The 20,646-nt window shown below is 44.5% G+C and overlaps 1 protein-coding gene across 4 annotated transcripts in view; it reads right to left on the bottom strand.

The window, feature by feature from the left end:
* Nucleotides 1-273: 273 nt before the first annotated feature.
* Nucleotides 274-20,646, bottom strand: part of kcnip1b (Kv channel interacting protein 1 b) — a 34,144-nt gene continuing 13,771 nt past the window's right edge. Inside the window, exons 1-8 of one of the 4 annotated variants that reach the window (XM_056284829.1) lie at nt 10,068-10,158; nt 6,355-6,479; nt 4,939-5,008; nt 4,780-4,850; nt 4,477-4,584; nt 4,267-4,371; nt 767-829; nt 274-321 (exon numbers count right to left, since the gene is read on the bottom strand). In XM_056284829.1, the coding sequence (XP_056140804.1) occupies nt 274-321; nt 767-829; nt 4,267-4,371; nt 4,477-4,584; nt 4,780-4,850; nt 4,939-5,008; nt 6,355-6,479; nt 10,068-10,158 (681 nt within the window). Of the gene's footprint in view, nt 322-766; nt 830-4,266; nt 4,372-4,476; nt 4,585-4,779; nt 4,881-4,917; nt 5,009-6,354; nt 6,480-10,067; nt 10,159-20,646 lie in introns of those variants that run through there. The other 3 variants (XM_056284828.1, XM_056284831.1, XM_056284830.1) reach the window with 3 other exon arrangements.

The following is a 20,646-nucleotide window of genomic DNA, read 5'->3' as shown; positions in this document are numbered from 1 at the left end:
GGGGCATGTTGTACTGTGTTGCACAACTCCGCGGGGAAGGCTGAAAGCACAGTCCAGGTTGAAAAGAGTAACTGGTTTCTCTCCCAGTCCAGTCCCTGCACTGAAGCCGTTGTAGGGATTTTATTTGTGTCCACATTGTGCAACCCCCAAACTGGGTACGATGGGCGGAGGATGAGAGATTGGATGTATTGTTCATCTGAGTCCACACACATGCACACACACACACTGAGTTCTCTCATTTTCCATCTCTGCTTTGCTATCATCTGCTTTTGCCTACATAACATTTTCAAATAGCTGCATGGATCTCATCATGATTTCATCCTGGGGGAGAGAGGTGTGTGTGGGGGGGGGGGTAGGACACAAAGAAAGAAAGGATGAATAAGCTTTAAAAACAAGTGAAGAGAGAGTAAAGCAAGCCAAGCTTTATGAAGCTGTTGCTCCACGATGACAGTCACAAAACTTAAGATTGTTCAGTTCTGCTGGCCCAGTCCACATTAGAGCAAGCACAGAAAAAGCTTGTTTATAGAAAAACCATTCATCATTGACATCTAGATGCATTGCTCTGCGTGACAACATGCAGCGGTGTGGCCAGTCTTCTTTTTCTAAGCCGTAGGGGGAAAGCATTTGGTTCCAAGCAATGCCTGTGCATGAGTATTCAGCACACCTTCAACCAGACAGGGGTCATCAACTGCAAACGGGTAAGTGTATGCATGCTTTCTGATGATATAAAGAGAGAAAGAGAACACACCTGCAGTGAAATACTTACTTCCTGGCAAGCTATAATGAACTCATCCAAAGTCACAACTCCATCTTTATTTTTGTCCATCTTCTAAGGAGAAAACAAAACAAAATGTATATTAGTTTCAGAGAGTAAGAGATCTCATCTCATCATCAGCCACTTCTCCGGGGTCGGGTCGCGGTGGCAGCAAGCTAAGCAGGGCACTCCATCCCTCTCCCCAGCAACACCCTCCAGCTCCCCCTGGGGGATCCCAAGGTGTTCCCTGGCCAGATTGGACATGTAGTCCCTCCAGAGAGTTCTGGGTCTACCCTGGGGTCTCCCCCCCCAATTGGACATGCCTGGAAAACTTCCAAAGGAAGGCACCCAGGGGGCATCCTAATCAGATGCCTGAACCACCTCAACTGGCTCCTTTCAATGCGAAGGAGCAGTGGCTATACTCCGAGCTCCCTCCGGATGCCCGAGCTCCTCACCCTATCTCCAAGGCTGAGCCCAGACACCCTACGGAGGAAACTCATTTTAGCCACTAACAATCACAGTATTGTAAGATAGCGACAGATGTACTCTTACCCCCCCCCCAGCAGTACAGCTGTCACCATCTTACAATGCTGTGATTGCAAACATTCCCAAATCCTATGTGACTAGTACATATGGCCACTGAAACTCTAGTTGATCATCACACATATTTGCATATGAAACTGATCGTTGGTTTTGGTCATTATGTAACTGTATTGTTTATAAGGGTGGGGATACCTGCAGTCAGTTTAGACTGTACAGGTCACTTAGATGAGTGATAAAACGTTTCTGTCAATAAACATTCTGTCCAGATAAACTGATTCAACTTTCTTTGATTTTCTTACCTGGATTACTGAGCATGCATAATAAATACACATCCATAAACCTCCTCTTTGGCCTTCCTCTTTTCCTCTTCCCTGGCAGCTCCATGTTCAGCATCCTTCTCCCAATATACCCAGCATCTCTCCTCCACACATGTCCAAACCATCTCAATCTTGCCTCGCTTGCTTTGTCTCCAAACCGTCCAACCTGAGCTGTCCCTCTAATATACTCGTTCCTAATCCTGTCCTTCTTCGTCACACCCAGTGAAAATCTTGGCATCTTCAACTCTGCCACCTCCAGCTCCACCTCCTGTCTTTTCATCAGTGCCACTGTCTCCAAACCAAATAACATAGCTGGTGTCACAACCATCTTGTAAACCTTCCCTTTAACTCTTGCTGGTACCCTTCTGTCGCAAATCACTCCTGACACTCTTCTCCACCCACCCCACCCTGCCTGCATTCTCTTCTTCACTTCTCTTCTGTATTCCTCATTACTTTGAACAGTTGACCCTAAGTATTTAAACTCATACACCTTCATCACCTCTACTCCTTGCATCCTCACCATTCCACTGTCCTCCCTCTTGTTCGCGCATATGTATTCCGTCTTGCTCCTACTAACTTTCATTCCTCTTCTCTCCAGTGCATACCTCCACCTCTTCAGGCTCTCCTCAACCTGCACCCTACTCTCGCTACAGATCACTATGTCATCTGCGTACATCATAATCCACAGAGACTCCTGCCTGATCTCGTGTCAAACTACCCATCACCATTGCAAACAAGAAAGGGCTCAGAGCCGATCCTTGATGTAATCCCACCTCCACCTTGAACTCACCGTCATTCCTAATGCACACCTCCTCACTGTCACACTGCCCTCATACATATCCTGCAACACTCTTATATACTTTTCTGCCACTCCCGACTTCCTCATACAATACCACACCTCCTCTCTCGGCACCCTGTCATATGCTTTCTCTAAATCCACAAAGACACAATGTAATTACTTCTGACCTTCTCTATACTTCTCCATCAACGCTCTCAAAGCAAACATCACACCTTCAGTGCTCTATCCTGCTGCACATCCTTCTCAGCTTGCTCCCTCTGTCTAGCCAGTCGGCACAAGTCCTTTTCTCCTTCTTTAATGTCTAACCTCTCATACAACTCACCATACGCCTTTTCCTTTGCCTTTGCCACCTCTCTCTTCGCTTTATGACACATCTCCTTGTACTACTGTTTACTTCCTTCATCTCTCTGACTATCCCACTTTGTCTTTGCCACCCTCTTCCTCTGTATAATTTTCTGTACTTCCTCATTTCACCACCAAGTCTCCTTGTCTTCCTTCCTCTGTCCAGATGACACACCAAGTACCTTCCTAGCTGTCTCCTTCACTATATCTGCAGTGGTTGCCCAGCCATCTGGTAACTCTTCACTTCCACCCAGTGCCTGTCTTAACTCCTCCCTGAACTCCACACAACAGTCTTCCTTCTTCAACTTCCACCATTTGATCCTTGGCTCTACCTTCACTCTCTTCCTCTTCTTGCTCCCCAAAGTCATCCTACAGACCACCATCCAGTGCTGCCTAGCTACATTTTCACCTATCACCACCTTGCAGTCTCCAATCCCTTTCAGATTGTGCCTTCTACATAAGATATAGTCCACCTGTGTGCACTTTCCTCCATGTCACCCTGTGTTCCTCCCTCTTCTTGAAATATGTATTCACCACAGCCATTTTCATCCTATTTGCAAAATCCACCACCATCTGTCCTTCAACATTTCTCTCCTTGACACCATACCAACCCGTCACCTCCTCATCCCTCTGTTCCCTTCACCAACATGCCCACTGAAGTCCGCTCCAATCACCACTCTCTCCTCCTTAGGTATACTCACCAACACTTCATCCAACTCACTCCTGAATTATTCTTTCTCTTCCATCTCACACCCAACTTGCGGGGGCATATGTGCTGATAACATTCATCAACACACCTTCAGTTTCCAGCTTCATACTCATCTCTCTGTCTGACACTCTCTGCACCTCCAACAGACTCTTGACACTCTTCCTTCAGAATTACCCCTACCCCATTTCTCCTCCCTCCTGCACCATGGTAGAAGAGTTTGCACCCACCTCCGATTCTCCTGGCCTTACTCCCCTTCCTCCTGGTCTCTTGAACACACAGTATGCCTACCTTTCATATCTCCATCATATCAGCCAGCTCTCTCCCTTTACCAGTCATAGTGCCAACGTTCAAAGTTCCAACTCTCACCTTGTTGGTAACCCGGGCCTCGACTGAGCTGATATGGAAATTTGATTTATGAGCCGCATATTTGGTTTGGCAAAAGTTTTACGCCAAATGCCCTCCCTGGTAAAACCCTCCCCATTTAGCTGCACTTGGGACTGGCACTAAGAATGCACTTGGCTTGTGCATCCTCAGTGGCTGGATTCACAGCTGTTTACAGCTGTCTAATAAAGAAGGTGTTATAATGCTTTATGAAGGAAGACCACCTGTTTAAAAACGTGTATGCTTATGGCTGACAATCTTTGGTCTCAGCAATAGCAGAAATAGTCCAGAGGGAGGTTCATGTGAAATCACAAGAGAAAGAGTAAGACTCTGGATTTACATATACTATTAAAGGTAATAAACTTGGGGTGAGTAACTTGATTTCATGTCTTAGTGTTTTCATATGTGTGAGAGAATTTACCTGGAAAAATGAATCCACGTGCTGTTGAGGGATATCTCCTTTAAGTGCAGGGTAGGTGTATTTGCCCATCATGTCATAAATGGCCCTTACAATCTCAGTCATCTCCTGTGTGGAGTCAAGGCTCACATTGTGATGGAAAGCATAGACACTGCAGATGTTAAATGATAAAAAAAAAACACATAACATCTGGTAAACTGGGAACATCAGGACCTCTTTGCTTATGTAACCGTCTCTGTTAATGTCGTAAAGGTGAAATGTCCACTCCAGCTTCTCCCTCAGCGTTCCCCGCAGCAGCGTAGACAACCCCATTACAAAGTCCTGGTAACAAGAAAAGGGGGGAGAAGTGGGCATCAAGTCAAGAAAGTATTTAAGGAAAGGAGAAGTTAACAGCTAAATGTTATAACAACCAATAAATAAATAAATAAATGAGGTAATATGTATACTAAGTAATCTCGGCCATGGACTGAATATGAATTTCACTGATGAGATGATGACCTTGATCCTGAATCGTACCTCAAACTTAATCGATCCGTTGTTTGTTGAGTCAAATGCGTTGAAAAGGTAATGTGCATATGTGCTTGCATCTGCAACAAAGAAAGGAAAAGGCAAGTAGAGTCTCCCAATCTTGTTAAGGTTGTTGGTGAAAGCGATGAAAGAGGATTTTCGTCCTACCTCCGTGAGGGAAGAACTGTGCGTAGATGAGTTTAAAAGTCTCCTCATTCACCACGCCACTTGGACACTCCTGCGGAAACCGAGATGTAGCTTGATCAACGGTTACTTTGCATCAACACAACATGGATGAGTATTATTATTTATGTTGGCGTATGCAATCGATCCCATGTCCATCACAAACGTTAACGGTGAAGAAGTTGTTAAAAAATGATTATCAGCAGCTGTTCGTTTTGTCCCCAAAAAGTAAAAATTTTGTACAAGATGCAAAACATTGCCTAGTATGAATGAAATGAAAATGAAAGCCACTTTCTTTGACATTGTATTCTTGCAGTCAAATGAGTTCTCTGCACTTAACCTATCCTATTGTATAGGAGCAGTGGGCAGCTGCAGTGCCCGGGGACCAACTCCAGTTCTTCTTTCCACTGCCTTGCTCAGGGGCACAGACAGGAGTATTAACCCTAACATGCATGTCTTTTTTTTTCTTTTTTAAGCGGGAGGAAACCAGAGCAACCAGAGGAATCCCATACAGACATGGGAGAACATGCAAACTCCACACAAAAAGGAACTGGGATGGTCTGGGGTTTGAACCCAGGACCTTCTTGCTGTGAGGAAACAGTACTAACCACTGGGCGGCACAGTGGCCAAGTGGTTAGTATGTACAGTGTATCAGCTGTAAAGATATCCTCTACAAAATACGTCAACATATACAGTATTTAGGATTATCCCCCAGGTGCATATTTCAAAATCATATAAAAATCACCTATCCTTGCATTTCCCTAAAATCAATCAGAAATTGCTACAATTAACAATCCTGTGATGCAGAGGTGGACAGTCCTGCACTATTTGGAGTAAAGAGTAAGCCTTCATGAAGAGAAGAGTTTCATTCCAGTCGAACAGCATGCCAGCTGATAAGCTAGCACCTCTTTGGCTTGAAGGTGTGCTAACTACAACAATCTGCTGATGTAGGATTTAACATTTTGTGTGGCCCGCAGTGGCACATGACTGCCCATTACTGCTGTAAGAAAGTGTAAATAACGAGGAGATAGCTGCAGAGAGGTCAGCCTTTGTTTGTGCCATGCTGCCATAAGTTATGTACGAATATAAAGTAATCGATGCGCCTGAACACAATTTAGAGTAGTGACATCTTTTCATTGTTTTCCTTGTCTTTGTTTCATTGTGATTTTTTTTCATAAAATTGATTCCTTTATGTAACATATTGTTCATACAGGTATGTCCGTAGTTAGGATATATAGCTAGCTACGTCTTTCATTTAAGGTTTATCATAAGACAGAAGAGTGGAAAAACATAAGGTCTGAAAAAATAAGGGAATGTGAAATGATAAGGGACATGTAAGTGAAGAAACAACCAAATGCTGACTGTAGCAAAGCACTGATAGAAAACAGGCTGCATACTTACATTCTTGAAACCACGATACAGGATCTGTAGCTCCTGCTTGCTGAAGTTCGTCTGGGCTTCCAGCTGCTCCAGACCCTCAGGCCGGTGACAGACCATGGTTAACTCCAGATCATCATCCAGCTTATCTAAAGATAGAGGGGGGGGGAGAGAGAGAGCGAGAGAGAGAGAGAGAGAGAGAGAGAGAGAGAGAGAGAGAGAGAGAGAGAGAGAGAAAATCTGTGTCTGCATAACATTATTTGATGACTCATGTAATCCCTCTTTTGACAAATTGTCTTAAAATGGTTTAAAACCACAGGGACTTTACCCCATGGAAAGCAGAGAAATAAGAAACTTGGGGATGTTAAGTCAGCAGGAAAGTTGTAGAAATGATAATGAGAGCAGAGAGAAGGACAGGCGCTGTACGTAACTTAGCAGGGTAATAAAGAGGAGGAAGGGTAAAAGAAAAGATGGGGTTTTTTGTGGCTTTCCCAAGGTTGCCATGAAGGCAGAACGAATGGCAGAGAGCAGAATGACAAATTGAGCTTCCCTTTGGGAGATAAGGGACCTTACTGATGGCAACATTATGCTCCCGGAGATGGATGGTGGGTCATTACACGATGACTTGGCTGCACTGCAAGAGAGTGTTAGTCACTGAGACCAGCCACTGGACCACCGGGGACAAGAAACCAGCCTTTTAATGTGTCCCTCACAAGGATATGTATTTATGTATTCAAAAAGTTGTAAAAAAAACCCCAAACATGCTAACTATTTCTCTGATGACATTGAAGGTCTGTCTGTGTAAGGCAAATTTTTTTTATTAATACTATGATGGCACACAGACCCTAAAACAGTGAGATTTTAGGTTACGGGTCAACAGTCAAATGCTTGCTAAAAGCTGCTCCATTGTGGCAAGTCTTGCATGCCAACTGTCTGTTGGTCTGCTTCTGGAAGGGAACCATAAGGGAGGTTAATGCAGTGTCCCTTAAAGAGTGCCATGTTGCTTGAGTTGAATGAAAATGGTTTGACCTAAAACTGAAACAGGGAACATGACTGCATAGAGGCAAAACAGTTTAAATCTACATTAACGTAGTGATACCTCACTCTATTTAGAAGCAAGGTATGAACTGATGGATGCCTAATATGCTTGCGTGCAAGCCACAGCACCAATCATGCCGGGGTTCTGCAGAGGTTAATAAAGCCCTGTTTCACTGCAGCATACTTGTGTGACGTCACTGGGAAATCTGACATGTCATTGGGGACATCGGGAAGTATACAGCTACGACGGACAAGAACGATCACTTATCTCCCTCTAGAATATATATGTGCCAACAGCGAAGAATCCAAGTACTTGAAGAACGTGGACGTGCACAGGCCTGGCAAAGGATCTATGTGTTTGACATTGGATAGCTGGTGTTAAGAGTGTGACCGAATCAATAAGGCCCACTATAGTATGCAGAGCTGCCTCATGAGCAATTCTTCATCCTTGGCAAAAAGAACAAAACCGAACCTGTCCGGAGGCGCTTGAGTGGCGCAGCAAAATAACATGCTAGCATTTGAACACTAGCATTGCTAGGCGCCAAAGGGAACACAGTTTGCAATGTTCCTGGGGGGGTGGGGGGGTGGAGGGGGTTGTGTGGCCCAACGTTGCAATGAGTGACTCTCACAGGTGCCTGTACAGCTGCAGGGCCCTCTGGGGAGAAAACCATGAGCCTCTGCAACTGCTGTTTCTCCAACACACTCTTCCCAACCACCATCTGGGTCGCACAAAGCAAGACATCTGAAGCACAGGGAACTGAACATGTCAAAACTGGGAGAAGATCTAACTCAAAAAAAAAATCAAGAAGAAAAACCAAATCTTTCTGTAATAATGTGAGGTCATCTATTGCAAACCATAGAAATAGACAGGTGCTTCATGCCCGGTGAAATAGAAGGGCACGTGCCCCCTCAAATTCAAACTTTATCTTCTCTTCAAGTACTTTTCATAAACTTTCCCGTGCTGATGCCGAAGACAGTTGTTTGCCTTCTAGTGATCCAGAATACTGGTAATCAGGGGTACTGGACAATACAAATATAATGTTGATTATCATCCAGAATACATTTTGCTCATGAATTATACACCACTTTTCCTCCATCTCCTCGGAGCTCTTGCTGCGACCTCTCCAACTTGCGTTGTCATGGAGATAGGCAGCCACGATATGCGCTAACACCAGCAGCACCACTAAGTGAAATAATTTGATAAAATAAGATGTCAAAAAAGAAAATTATGTCATTATTTTTCCTCATCCATGAAAGAGAAGCCCTTTACTACTGAAGGCCGTTTTAATATGGATGATTCCTTACAGCAGTGTACGTTTAATGTCTTAGTTTGAAATGTAAACATAAGATAACTCCCCCCCCCCCACTCCCACTCTTCCGAGCTGTTCCGGTCGCTGCTCCCCCCCCCTCTGCCGATCCGGGGAGGGCTGCAGGCTACCACATGCCTCCTCGGCTGCAGGCTACCACATGCCTCCTCTGAAACATATGGAGTAGCCAGCCGTTTCTTTTCACCTGACAGTGAGGAGTTTCACCAGGGGGACGTACGCGTGGGCGGATCACGCGTACGTCTCCCTGAACAGCCGCCTCAACCGACCAGAGGAGGCGCTAGTGCAGCGACCAGGACACTTACCCACATCCGGCTTCCCACCCGCAGACACGGCCAGTTGTGTCTGTAGGGACGCCCGACCAAGCCGGAGGCAACACGGGGGCTCGAACCGCCGATGCCCGTGTTGGTAGGCAATGGAATAGACCCCTATGCTACCCGGACGCACAACACGTATAACTTGTGAGAGAGCTGATAACCTGCACATCTTCACCATCCACCTACCTCGATAATACGAGAAACAACGAACTCTGAAACGGTAAAAAAAAACAATAAAAAAGAAAAGCTGGGCACGCGAGCAGAAAAACCAGCCATCAGCCAATCGTTGTGTTCAACGAGAGCTAACGACAAATCGCTGCAACAACACATAAAGGAGGATAACTTTGCCCTTCTACAGCACGCGGCCACAACTTCAGCCGAGTACCGTTCCCATTTTCCTCCTCTGCTGCCACTACCCAGTCTCCATGACAACGGGGTTCTCAAGCATAAGGGTAGGGAGAGGTATGATATGTGAGCTGAGTGTTAATGCACATGAAACCCCCCCACCCCCCTTCCCCCGCATCCTCCACCAACTCCCTTTCACATACACAACAACAACAACAGCAACACAGTGTGAGGGGGGTGGTTGCTTGGGGGGTGGGGTGAGGAGGTGGGGGTGGGTGGGGGTGGGTTGCAATTATTTTGATCTGTGCTTTTTCAAGGGCGTCTATGACGCACTGTAAACCATTCAATCAAAGCCCATGTCCTGACGCCCGTGCCGCCTCGCACCACAGGATCGAGCCGAGGTCTCCCCAGCCCCTCGTCTCTCACCCTTTTTGGGGTGACCCGTCATCTGCCGGCGGACAATCTACCCCATTCCCACGTTCACTTTGTTTCCCTGCCGCTGCCCCTGCTCCTGTCTTCCCATACTTCTAAGTTCCCATCTCTCCAACCGGTCCAGGGCTGATGATGGAGAGGCCGTCTTGTCATAGTGACCAGGAAACATGCCGTGACATTAATTCAACGACACTTTAGGGTCAGCTGTTGAGCCCCTGTCCCAACAGACGCAAACATGAATCACAGCAAACAGCCAGTTCCCGTTGACCAACACTATTACCTCTCCATCCCTTCCCGAGTCCTGTTGACGTACCTCTAGATGGTCTCCTCTGCCTGGTTTGCATGGTCAAAGTGCCCACCACTGCACCCATGTTGTCGCCGTGGAAACCAGCCTGGGCAAACAACCCGCTGAGTGGTCCTCTGTTTATCTCACGACTTAGTCAACCTCCCCGTTCCGCCTTTATCTCCTTGTGTGACCCCCCCCACCTCTTGTCTTCAAGAGGATTTGCCCCGTTACCTCCTCCCACCGGCATACAATCTGTCACTGAGGAAAAGCCCCTCTTCTTTCGGCTATTCCTCTTGGTTTTCTGATCCCCTTCTCCCAAACACACACACACGCACACAAAGCTGTTCCTGCCTTCCCACGCCACTCCCTCCCTTCTGTGCCTCACTCCTCTCCAGTCATCTCTCTGCCTTTACCCCCCCCCCCCCATGCCTCCTCCTGCCCTGCTGCTTTATGGAGTTGGTAATTGATGCAGCGCTCCCCAGACAAGCCAATGGTGGCAAGTGTAAGGCATTTAACAAGTGAAGCTGAGACCTCTTGTGTTCTTTACCTGCACCACTGTTCACATCTCACCCCCCTCCCTCCCCCCTCTCTCTTTTTCCTCCCTTCTGCTTACTCCCCCTACTACCTCACACAGCCGCATGCTGGAAAACATGACAGAGGACAAGGACGTATTTCCAACATGACCTCCAGTCAGTCCTCTGAAGAGCTTATTTGCTCTAATTTTGGGGGATTAAGCTGACCCCATTAACGGCAGATAAATTTTGGGGCAAACTTGACAAGACTGGGGGGGGGGGATACAAAAAAAAGCAATTATTGAGAGACAGATATCCTGTCAGAGTGCATTATGGTCATCAAGCGAGAAGTAATGCAGCCCATCCACGCAGACGGAGATGAGACAACTCAGGTCCTTCTGCTCTTCTGAAGGACGACATAGAGTTTGTAATTATACATGAACACCGTAATGCTGATGAGATCAGTTAGGATTCCGCCCTAACGGCAGTAGAGGAAGAACATATTGTGGTGCAAAGAGGCCGTGAGAGCTTACAAGGAGAGGGTTATTCCTTCCTCTCTCAGCAGGAAAGGCTTGTATCAGGAAACCATAAAAGACGTGACGAGCTCAGCGACGGAAAAACTCCTTCCTGGGAGCAGGGGCCTAGCTACCCGCGGCGTGCCGGACCAAACAGGTCCACACGCAGCTGGGGATCACAGCCCTCCGTCATCCACCTGAGGTAGTACAGTAAGACCAGAGAGGCTTTCTCAGCAGACGTGGGCAGGATAAAGGCACAGAATAGCGGGTCGCGCGTGTGTGTGCGCGTGTGTGTGTGTGTGTGTGTGTGTGTGTGTGTGTGTGTGTGAATGGATGGGGATGAGGATGAGGATGGGGATGGGGATAGAGTGGTGGTATGCAATTTTTTTTCCCACTCCACTGGCTCCATACCCAGATGTTGTGTATGTTTGTATGTATGTGTATGTTTGTGTGTATGTGTGTGTGTGTGCTTACTGTCACTGGTACGCAAAACCTCTTGATTTAAAAAATTAATGAACTCCTTTTATTTTTACACTGCCATCTCTTTCCTCCTGAAAGCTGCATTTCCTCTCCATCTCTGAGTGAGCAGTACTCAGGGCAAAGGGCGGTGGTAGGAGTGAGTGGGTGGTGTATAACACAATACCCCGGATTCCTTCTATTCCGCAACATCCACACTATGTAATGACGACTTCGTGCTACGGAGGGTGATCAAAACCTTCAGCCGTTCATGCATGGTCAGAATATTCACGTGGATAAAGTTGCACGAGCATATCACAGTCTTGTAATCGTAGGCAGCTGTTTCAGGCGCGGCTTCAGAGTGTGTTCGGCCACAGAAACGTGTTTGGTTTCAGCATCGGTAGCAGCAGCAAGAGCTCTTCCAGGTGACAGGCAAACATAACACACTGTGAGAGATGGGTTGCCAAACTCATCTGGATGTTGGTGTGAGGTTTTGTGTGCACACATGCGCCCATGCATTTGTGCGCGTGTGTGCATGTGCGTATGCATGCATTCATGCTTGTGTGTGTGTGTTTGACCGCATGCATGCGTGTGTAGGTGAGTGCTGTCTGAAAGTGAGCAGTCTTGTGACCGTGAAGGTGGAGCTGATGTGAAAACTACGCAAACAGGGGTGGTTAATAAAACAGCAGGTCATGAATAATTTTGATATCTATCCGACTCGTACACGCTACTCTTCCTGTATTACTTTTGCTCAACGTATATTCAGTGTCTTTCGTTTGCCTCCTCCAGCTCCACTCTCTCCATTTTTAACATGCAGTAAATTTTTTTTGGACAATTAAAAAAACCCAACAACAACAACCTAGTTTGTATTAAAACACTTTATGATATGTGTTTAGATAGCGCCTCTCAGACATGCAGTCTGAAATGCGTCACAGTAAATCAGACATGGGACAAATTAATTGAGCAAAACGGAAAACAAAACCAATGGCAGGACAAACAATGAAAAATACATGATGAGAGAAGTAAAGGACAAATAGAGCTGTGGAGGTAAGAATAGACTGAACGTAACTTCGTCAGGAAAAGCCAGGCTATAAAATGAAACATCGACACTGTAAACACACATATGTGTGCACGCGGGCCTACACACACACACACACACACACACACACACACACACACACACACACACACACACACACACACACACACACACACACACACACACACCCATATGGACAGATGGGAAATCAATTATTGAGGTTGCTCATTATTGAAAAAAAGCGCCTCCGCTCCACCACTGATGGATGCTACCATCTGGACCTGTCTTTTTACACCATGCAAACACTGGACGGTGGTCCCCGCCACACTGACAACCTCCACTTCTGGCACACTTTGGATGGTGTTAGCAACCCAACAGCCAGTCACAGGTAGTCGTGAATAGATAACTTGACCACCTCCTCTCTCGCCCCCCCCTCCACGCCCACCCATTTTATCTCCCCAATTGTACTTGGCCAATTACCCCACTCTTCTCAGCCATCTCTGATGTGTTTGGGGAGTGGGTTCCAGAGGGAGGGAGCAGCTATGGAGAAGGCTCTGTTGCCCCAGGTTTGGTGCTTGGTCCTGTATGATGGGGACAGGAGGTTGGCATCGGAGGAGCGAGGGTTGCAGGAAGGAGTATGGTACTGGAGCAGGTTGGTGCAGAAGGAGGGGGCCTGGTTAAGGAGGGCTCTGTGAGTGAGGAGAAGAATTGAATTGGAGAATAGTTAAATTGGATCTGTTGTGGGACAGGGAACCAGTAGAGGTTCTGGAGGACAGGTTTGATATGGCCATCAGAGCAGGAGTGGCTGAGCAGGCGAACAGCAGAGTTATGGATGTATTGGAATTTATTTAGTACTTTGGATGCTGAGCCATAGAGAATGCTGTGGCAGTAGTCAATTCTGGATGTGATGAAGACATGGACCAAAGTTTCAGCAGCAGAGAGGGGAGTGATGGGCGGAGACGAGCTATGTTTTTTAGGTGGAAAAGGGCACTTCTTGTAATTTGGTTGAGATAGTGTTCAAAGGAGAGGTTGCTGTCGAAAATGATTTTGAGGTTACTGATATGTTGGGAGGAGGACAGAATGGAGTTATTGATGGTAAGGCAGAAGTTGTGGTTTTAGTAAAGGATTTGGGACCGATGATGATCATGTCAGGTTTATCAGAATGTAGTTTGAGGAAGTTGGCTTGCATCCATGATTTGATTTCAGTGGGGCAGTTGGTCAGATTGGACAAAGTTGTAGTGGTGATAGATTTAGTGGAGATGTAGAGCTGGACATCATCAGCGTAACAGTGGAAGTGGAGACCATGACGACGTATGATGTTACCAAGAGGGAGCATGTAATGTATGAACAGGAGAGGACCAAGCACCTAACCCTGAGGGACACCTTAAGACAGAGGAGTGGTGAAGCAGGTGCAGTTGTTGATGCTGATTAATTGCTGTCTTTTTGTGAGATATGATTTTAGCTAGGAGGGGGCAGTACCAGTGATAGTGAGGGAGGAATCAAGGCAGGGGAAGGGAATGGTGGGGTTAATGGTGACAATGTGATGTAAGTTTATAAAAAAAGATTATATTTACACTTTATCTCAAATCAGGTGAACCACCAAAATGCAAGACATCCTTTTGCATTTTCCACATCCTTGAAATTATGCATTTGCTCCAAAAACAGAAAGGCGATTAGCTTCTCATTTGAAAGATGAAAGAAATGATGGTGAGAGACAAAAAACATTCATAAAATGAGAAACATGTAAAACAAAGCACGACAAGTGGCAGTGTTTTCTTGTAAAACTGAATGGTTATAGTGCCTGGCATTAATATGGCTGGGGTAAAGGTCTGATATCCACTAGGGCCACTGTCAATGAAAATATATGAAATCACAGTAATTGTTCATGGATAACATGGATGTGTGGCACAGTGGTTGCCTCACAGCAAGAAGGTTCTGGGTTCGAGCCCCGGGGATAGTCCAACCTTGGGGGTCATCCCAGATCGTTTTCTGTGTGGAGTTTGCATGTTCTCCCCATGTCTGCGTGGGTTTTCTCCAGGGGCTCTGGTTTCCTCCCACAGTCCAAAGACATGTAGGTCAGGTTAATCAGCCGTACAAAATTGCCTCTAGGTATGAATGTGTGTGTGTGTGTGTGTGTGTGTGTGTCAGCGTGTCCATCCCAGCTGTCCTATGACTGCTGGGATGCTGCTGGGATAGGCTCCAGCATCCCCGTGACCCTGAGAGCAGGATAAGCGGTTCGGATAATGAATGAATGAAACAGTAATTGTGCGAATAAATGTCCACCATTTGGCAGAAAATAAACCTATATCAAGTTCTACAAGTTAAAAAAAAACTGCTCTTCTTTCATTATTTTATTATCAATTCCTTCATTTAATTATTAACTCTCTTATATTTCCCCTTTACTCCTCATATTTCTTCTCTTTTATTACCCAGTCCTGTCAGAGATGAACATGCAACAGGCGGGGTTAACAGTGCTACACCATGAATGCATCAATAATTAGCAAGTCCTCTGAAGTATTGCAGCTATAAAGGTCCTGAGGTATATCAATTAGTTATACAGCTACTTAAAGACTTGTTTGCATGCAATGATTTTTTTTCTGCTTTCATTACTGCATATCATATTGGTCTCAGGCAAAAAAGACTGCATTACAACTAATTAGGCCACATCATAAACAAGCCCTAAAAGTCCTGGACAGGAAATCATGACGGTCCCATCATTGTGATATACTTGGTAAATATAAAATGTTAAGCTATGAGAGCTCAATTTTGTATTCAGGGGTCCATTTAGTGCATAAGATTGATAATGCTGCTCATCCACCACTCAACGCTTTGTTCAGCTCCGCTCAGAGCAAAAGGTGGTGTCCCTAAAGGAGGCTCCAGCATTGCACAATCTGGTTTTTCCTTTAAAGCACAGAATCAAAGAATAGAATAAGCTGCCCGTCAATCTGAAAACCTGCACAGATTTCTATATTTCCTCCCGTGAAGTTAAAAAATGGATTTTAAGTGACCAGCCCTGTCAGCATTAACCTGACATATTGACTACTTGTCTTTATAACTTTGGATATATGTATGTAATATTTTGATATTTGTATTCTGCTTCGTTTATTTTTTACGAAATATGTTAGTGTGTGTGTGTGTGTGTGTGTGTGTGTGTGTGTGTGTGTGTGTGTGTGTGTGTGTGTGTGTGTGTGAGAGAATATGTTGTAGTGGAGATGATGGGTTTTGCTGTGTGTTTTACTATTTCTGCTCATCTGCCCAGGGACTACAGATGGAAAATAGCTAGTAGATAAATCTGTTACGAGGCATCTTTTCATTGTTCAAGATTAATGTATTTTGAACCTGGTCCTGGATATAAATACATTTAATGAACATAAACAAGAACAAAATCATAACTGAGCCACTTTTAACCTTTTGCCCATTCTGAAGTGTTCCAAGTGTATCTCAAAATGCATTTTTTGGGGGGGGGGATTTTGGTTAAAATATCAAAGAAGAAACAGAACTGATGCTTTGATATAATACATAAACAACAGAGGTGTGCCATCTGTAAAAGGATGATCCTTTTTGTATTATAGTTTTGTGAAAGAAGGGATTTATATTTGTTATTTAAATTACTTCTTTGTTAAAATTTCAAAAGGATCTTCTTTCTCTCCACATTTTGGAGCAATGCCTCAGTTTACAAAGGAATTATAAAACTACACAGTCTGTAGACATTTGTTCACAGTGCATCAAAACATAATATAAACAGTTTTCTGAGCCACAGTATGCAGTTTTTGCAACAGTACATCAGACGTGGAAAATTAGTTTGCCAGTCTCCTGGAAATGTCTTCTCAAGGTTTCAATGCAAATATGCACAAACATGTCCTCCTTTATTCAGCCCCTCAGCTGATCATATCAAGTTAGCAAACGGATTTATGTCAAATATTACCGCTGTGTGAAAGCAAAAGTCTTCCCAAAAGGAGCTGAAATGAGTTTAGTTGTCTTTCTTCACATCTCAGCATTTTTGTGTACGACTCCTGTCTTCCCTCGTTGATTAGTTTTATTATGTCTTCTCACGCTTCATTTAATTTGATAGGGCCTGGATTCGCAAATGGCCCTTTCGGCAGCCAGTTTTGTTGTTGGTTTGTACAACCATGTGTATTGTTTTACATAAAGCACATCAAGTTTCCCTGTGTATGAAATGTACTGCAAGGCACGTGTTGAACTTCAACCTAATTAAAGGGACATTTTAGTATTTATTGCCATATTATTGCCTTATCTGGCTGTTATTACATTATCAGTTAATACAATCTTTTTTATTCACATAAAAACAGATTTTTTTCTATATAAATGTTTGACAGACCACGTAAAGAGTAAAATTTAATGTTAATTTACCAGGAGGCAGTTAAGGATGTGAGATCAGCTTCCTCCTGCTGACGAGATTATAGAGTATAGATTATTGACTATTGCAAACTGTTCTCTCACATGTCGTTTCTCTCTCTGAATGATGTCTTCTCTTTTCTGTTCTTCTGTGTGTGTGTGAGTGGTGTGATGTGAGTCTCCCCTCTGTACACATGTAGTCTGTCCTCCTCCCAGGTCTCCATGGTGATAGTGGTTGCCACCTGGACACTGCTTGGCATCCCCCTCATCACATTTTCTTTTTATATAGCTTATAAATCAACATGATTTTGTTATCCTGTTCCAATGTTATATCGCTCTCTCACTCAGACGTGTGACCATTTTTATTTTGGTTTTTTTTGTCTACATGGTGATGCCGGTCACATGGCTCAGGCTCTGGGCTTTTCCGGCGGCATCTGGACAGTGCTTGGCATCCTCCTCATCACATTCTTCATATATTTTATAATTTCATTATAATTCTGTTATCCTCTTTCAATGTTGTATTGTGTAAATTGTGTACACACAACATCCATTGCACGTTGTCATCTTGGGAGAGAGATGCCTCCTCTGTTGCTCTCCCGGAGGTTTCTTCCAATTTTTTCCTCCCTGTTAAGTTTTTTTTCCCTTTTCTTTTAGGGAGTTGCTTCTTATCCGATGGGAGGATCTAAGGACCGGATGTTGTATTGCTGTGGAGCCCACTGAGGAAAATTTGTAATTTGTGATATTAGGCTATACAAATAAAATTGACTCAATTTGCCTCACTACACTGGCTCCCTGTTATATTCCTCCTCTTAAGGCCTTAAACGGTCTTGCTCCTCCAAGATAAATCACAAATATATTTGTGATTTATTGACCAGGTATACACCCTCTCGACCACTGAGATCTGCAGATGGAGCCCTGCTGGTTATTCCCAGGTCTCGGTTTGTCACAAAGGGTGATCGGCCTTTTGCCGTGAGAGCCCCCACACTATGGACCTCTCTTCCTGTTGAGCTAAGACAAACATAGTCTCTAGCTCCTTTTAAATCTCGTCTTAAAACTTTTGTTTATGAACGCTTTTACAGAGGTTTGATATTTGTTTTTATTTTTAATCTTTGTTATTTGGTCTTATTCTCATTTTTGCCTTGTCTGGTTTTATTTGTCTGTAAAGCACTTTGTAACTTGTAAAGTGGTATATAAATACAAGTCATTATTATTATTATTATTATTATTATTGTTGTTGTTATTAGTAACCACAACCATGGTAAGTGCAAATTAAATGAACTGTTTCCGTTGCACCAAAGGTTATGCTGTGGCACGATAGTGTGATATTGATGAAAAGAAACAATTCAAATAGAATTAGAAACACGTCTTGGGATTCAGCAGAACTCAGCTTTGCTTATTGATCATGGCCCAAGTTCAAATCCCTCTGCAATCGTCTGTAAAGTGGCCGTTCTCTATATACAACAGCAGGTGGCAGCATTGTATAATCCTGCATGGTGGCGTTGGCTGCTCGTGCAGGGGGGGCGCATTTATTTTGCCTCCGACTACACAGAACCAGATCAGCCGGGTTCACCAAGACAACACGTGCTGGTGTGGATAAAGCCCACCACCCTGTAGAAAAGTACCGAACTACACACCACGCCTCGCCAGACCGTAACACACCTGTCAGTCAACAGAGGCTCGTGATTGTAAATTTGGAGAGCACACAATGGAACTGAACACAGAGAACGAAACACGGAACGAGAGGAGGCAAGAGATAAAAATAAACCGAGTTGAAGGCGGTTATATAAAAAGGAGTGGATGGGTGATTTAAAAATTAAAAGCAGAGACACACACTGTCAGCTCCAATCCTCTCCTTTTACTGCTGCAGAGAGAGAGAGGGGGGGGGGCAGATATGGTACGAAGAGTTTGGGGGAAAGAACAGACAGATCATGAAAAAAAGAGGGATTCGGAGCACAAATGCTGCTCTGTGGTTGCAGTGATGGAAGGGGTATAGTAGAAGTAGTCGGGGGCCACAGATCTCCATCTTGCCAGACTGCAGTGTAGGGTGATGTCACTGCTGCCACAAGGATATTGAGTTAGAGGAAAATGTCACAGTGTAAGTGAATGTGATGGCTGTATAATAAGTAAATACAGGAACAGCGGGTGGACAAGGATGGACTTGGTGATCCTCTCATGTCACCCCTGCACTCCTCTTTTATGCACAACGGCCATTCAAAAAGGCAGTTGGTTAGTTCTTGAAATAGTGCATAAGATACTGTTGTTTTTATAATGACCTAAGCGCCTATACTCAAGGCAGTAATGACGTTTCTTTCGTTATCACACATTACGTTTGTGCATTGTGCTTCTGTTAGGGGATAGTGGTTGCCTTTAGTGCGGATGTGTGTTAATTTAAATTTGCTAGTGAGATTAGTTCTTGTGACCATTTCACATATTATCTCCCGTAAGTAGGCTTAGTGAAGAATAAAGGTCCTCAAGACATTAACCTTTTTCTTTCCCCCCCATGGATTCTAGGTCAGCTCCATGGACCAACATGACTTAACATGGTTGACTTCATTGCTTGCAATGTTAAAGACGTAGGGGCTTTGGAAACCCAGTAAATATTGAACATTACAACATTATTTTTTAACTATGTATACAGTAAGTCAACCAGGTGTGGGACATCAGCTCGTTTACGTGTGCACACTTGCACAATGTTTGGAAGACAGAAAAAGGTCGATATGAGGTAAAATGATAGACGGTTTGTTTACTTATTATTAGATTTAAAAACTGAGTTCATGCCTAGTTTTAGATACAGACATTTGTGTGTGTGTGGGTACTTAAATGGGCACACAATGTAATAAAGTGAAAAATTAACCTCGAATTGATGAGAGATGGTGGTGAGACGTTCATATTCGGGGACTCGACATGCGTTTTCATGTGACTGCACACTTGCCTGAGTTTACCTCATGTGTGCTAATTTGAGGAAGATGAACACGTGTGCGTGCGGGTACTTGCAGATCTGTGGCCATGCATATAATTGCATATAAAAGTGTATGTATATTCTGCCGTGATGCACACATAGCCGGTACGGGGTTGTGATATATTGGACAGACCCAGAGGGCTCAGGCAGCCACAATCTAAATCAAATGGAGATCTCGTTCATCCCACAAGCAATAAACCTGCTTTAAGCAGCACCGCTTTTCCAATATCTTCACTGCACTTTCCATTGTTTGATTTTGTTTGAATGTTACTTTCTTTGCCTCTAAATTTTGTTCGTGGTAATGTACAGTGTAGCATACCGTGGTCTTATGAAAAAATGTCACATTAGGGGGAGCAAAGTCTTTAACTTGGACATAAATCTGAAGACAAATTATGTAGAAGTGTAGCACCCTATGATGCAAGTAAATATTTCTCAATAAAACCAAGCAATTGGGAATTGGATTTTTGCAAGCTGTTTTTCTATCTGTTATAATTGCCAAGCTACGGCCATCATGGCCCTCGTTTCACTTATACAGTGCATCGCAAAAACGCTGCACTCATTCATGTTTAAATGTGACACTGATCGGCTGATGCTGCATCACCCACAGTGTGAAACCCATATTCAGAACATCATACATAACGCCATCCTCCACCATCATCACCCACCAAGTTCAACCCACCACCCACACAAATCCACACACACACTGCCCTGAGGGGGGAGAAACCCACTCTTGTTG

Source organism: Lampris incognitus, chromosome 8 (assembly GCF_029633865.1).
Source record: "Lampris incognitus isolate fLamInc1 chromosome 8, fLamInc1.hap2, whole genome shotgun sequence".
NCBI lineage: Eukaryota > Metazoa > Chordata > Actinopteri > Lampriformes > Lampridae > Lampris > Lampris incognitus.
The sequence above is the reverse complement of the archived record's forward strand: the minus strand, read 5'-3'. Positions and strand labels throughout refer to the sequence as shown.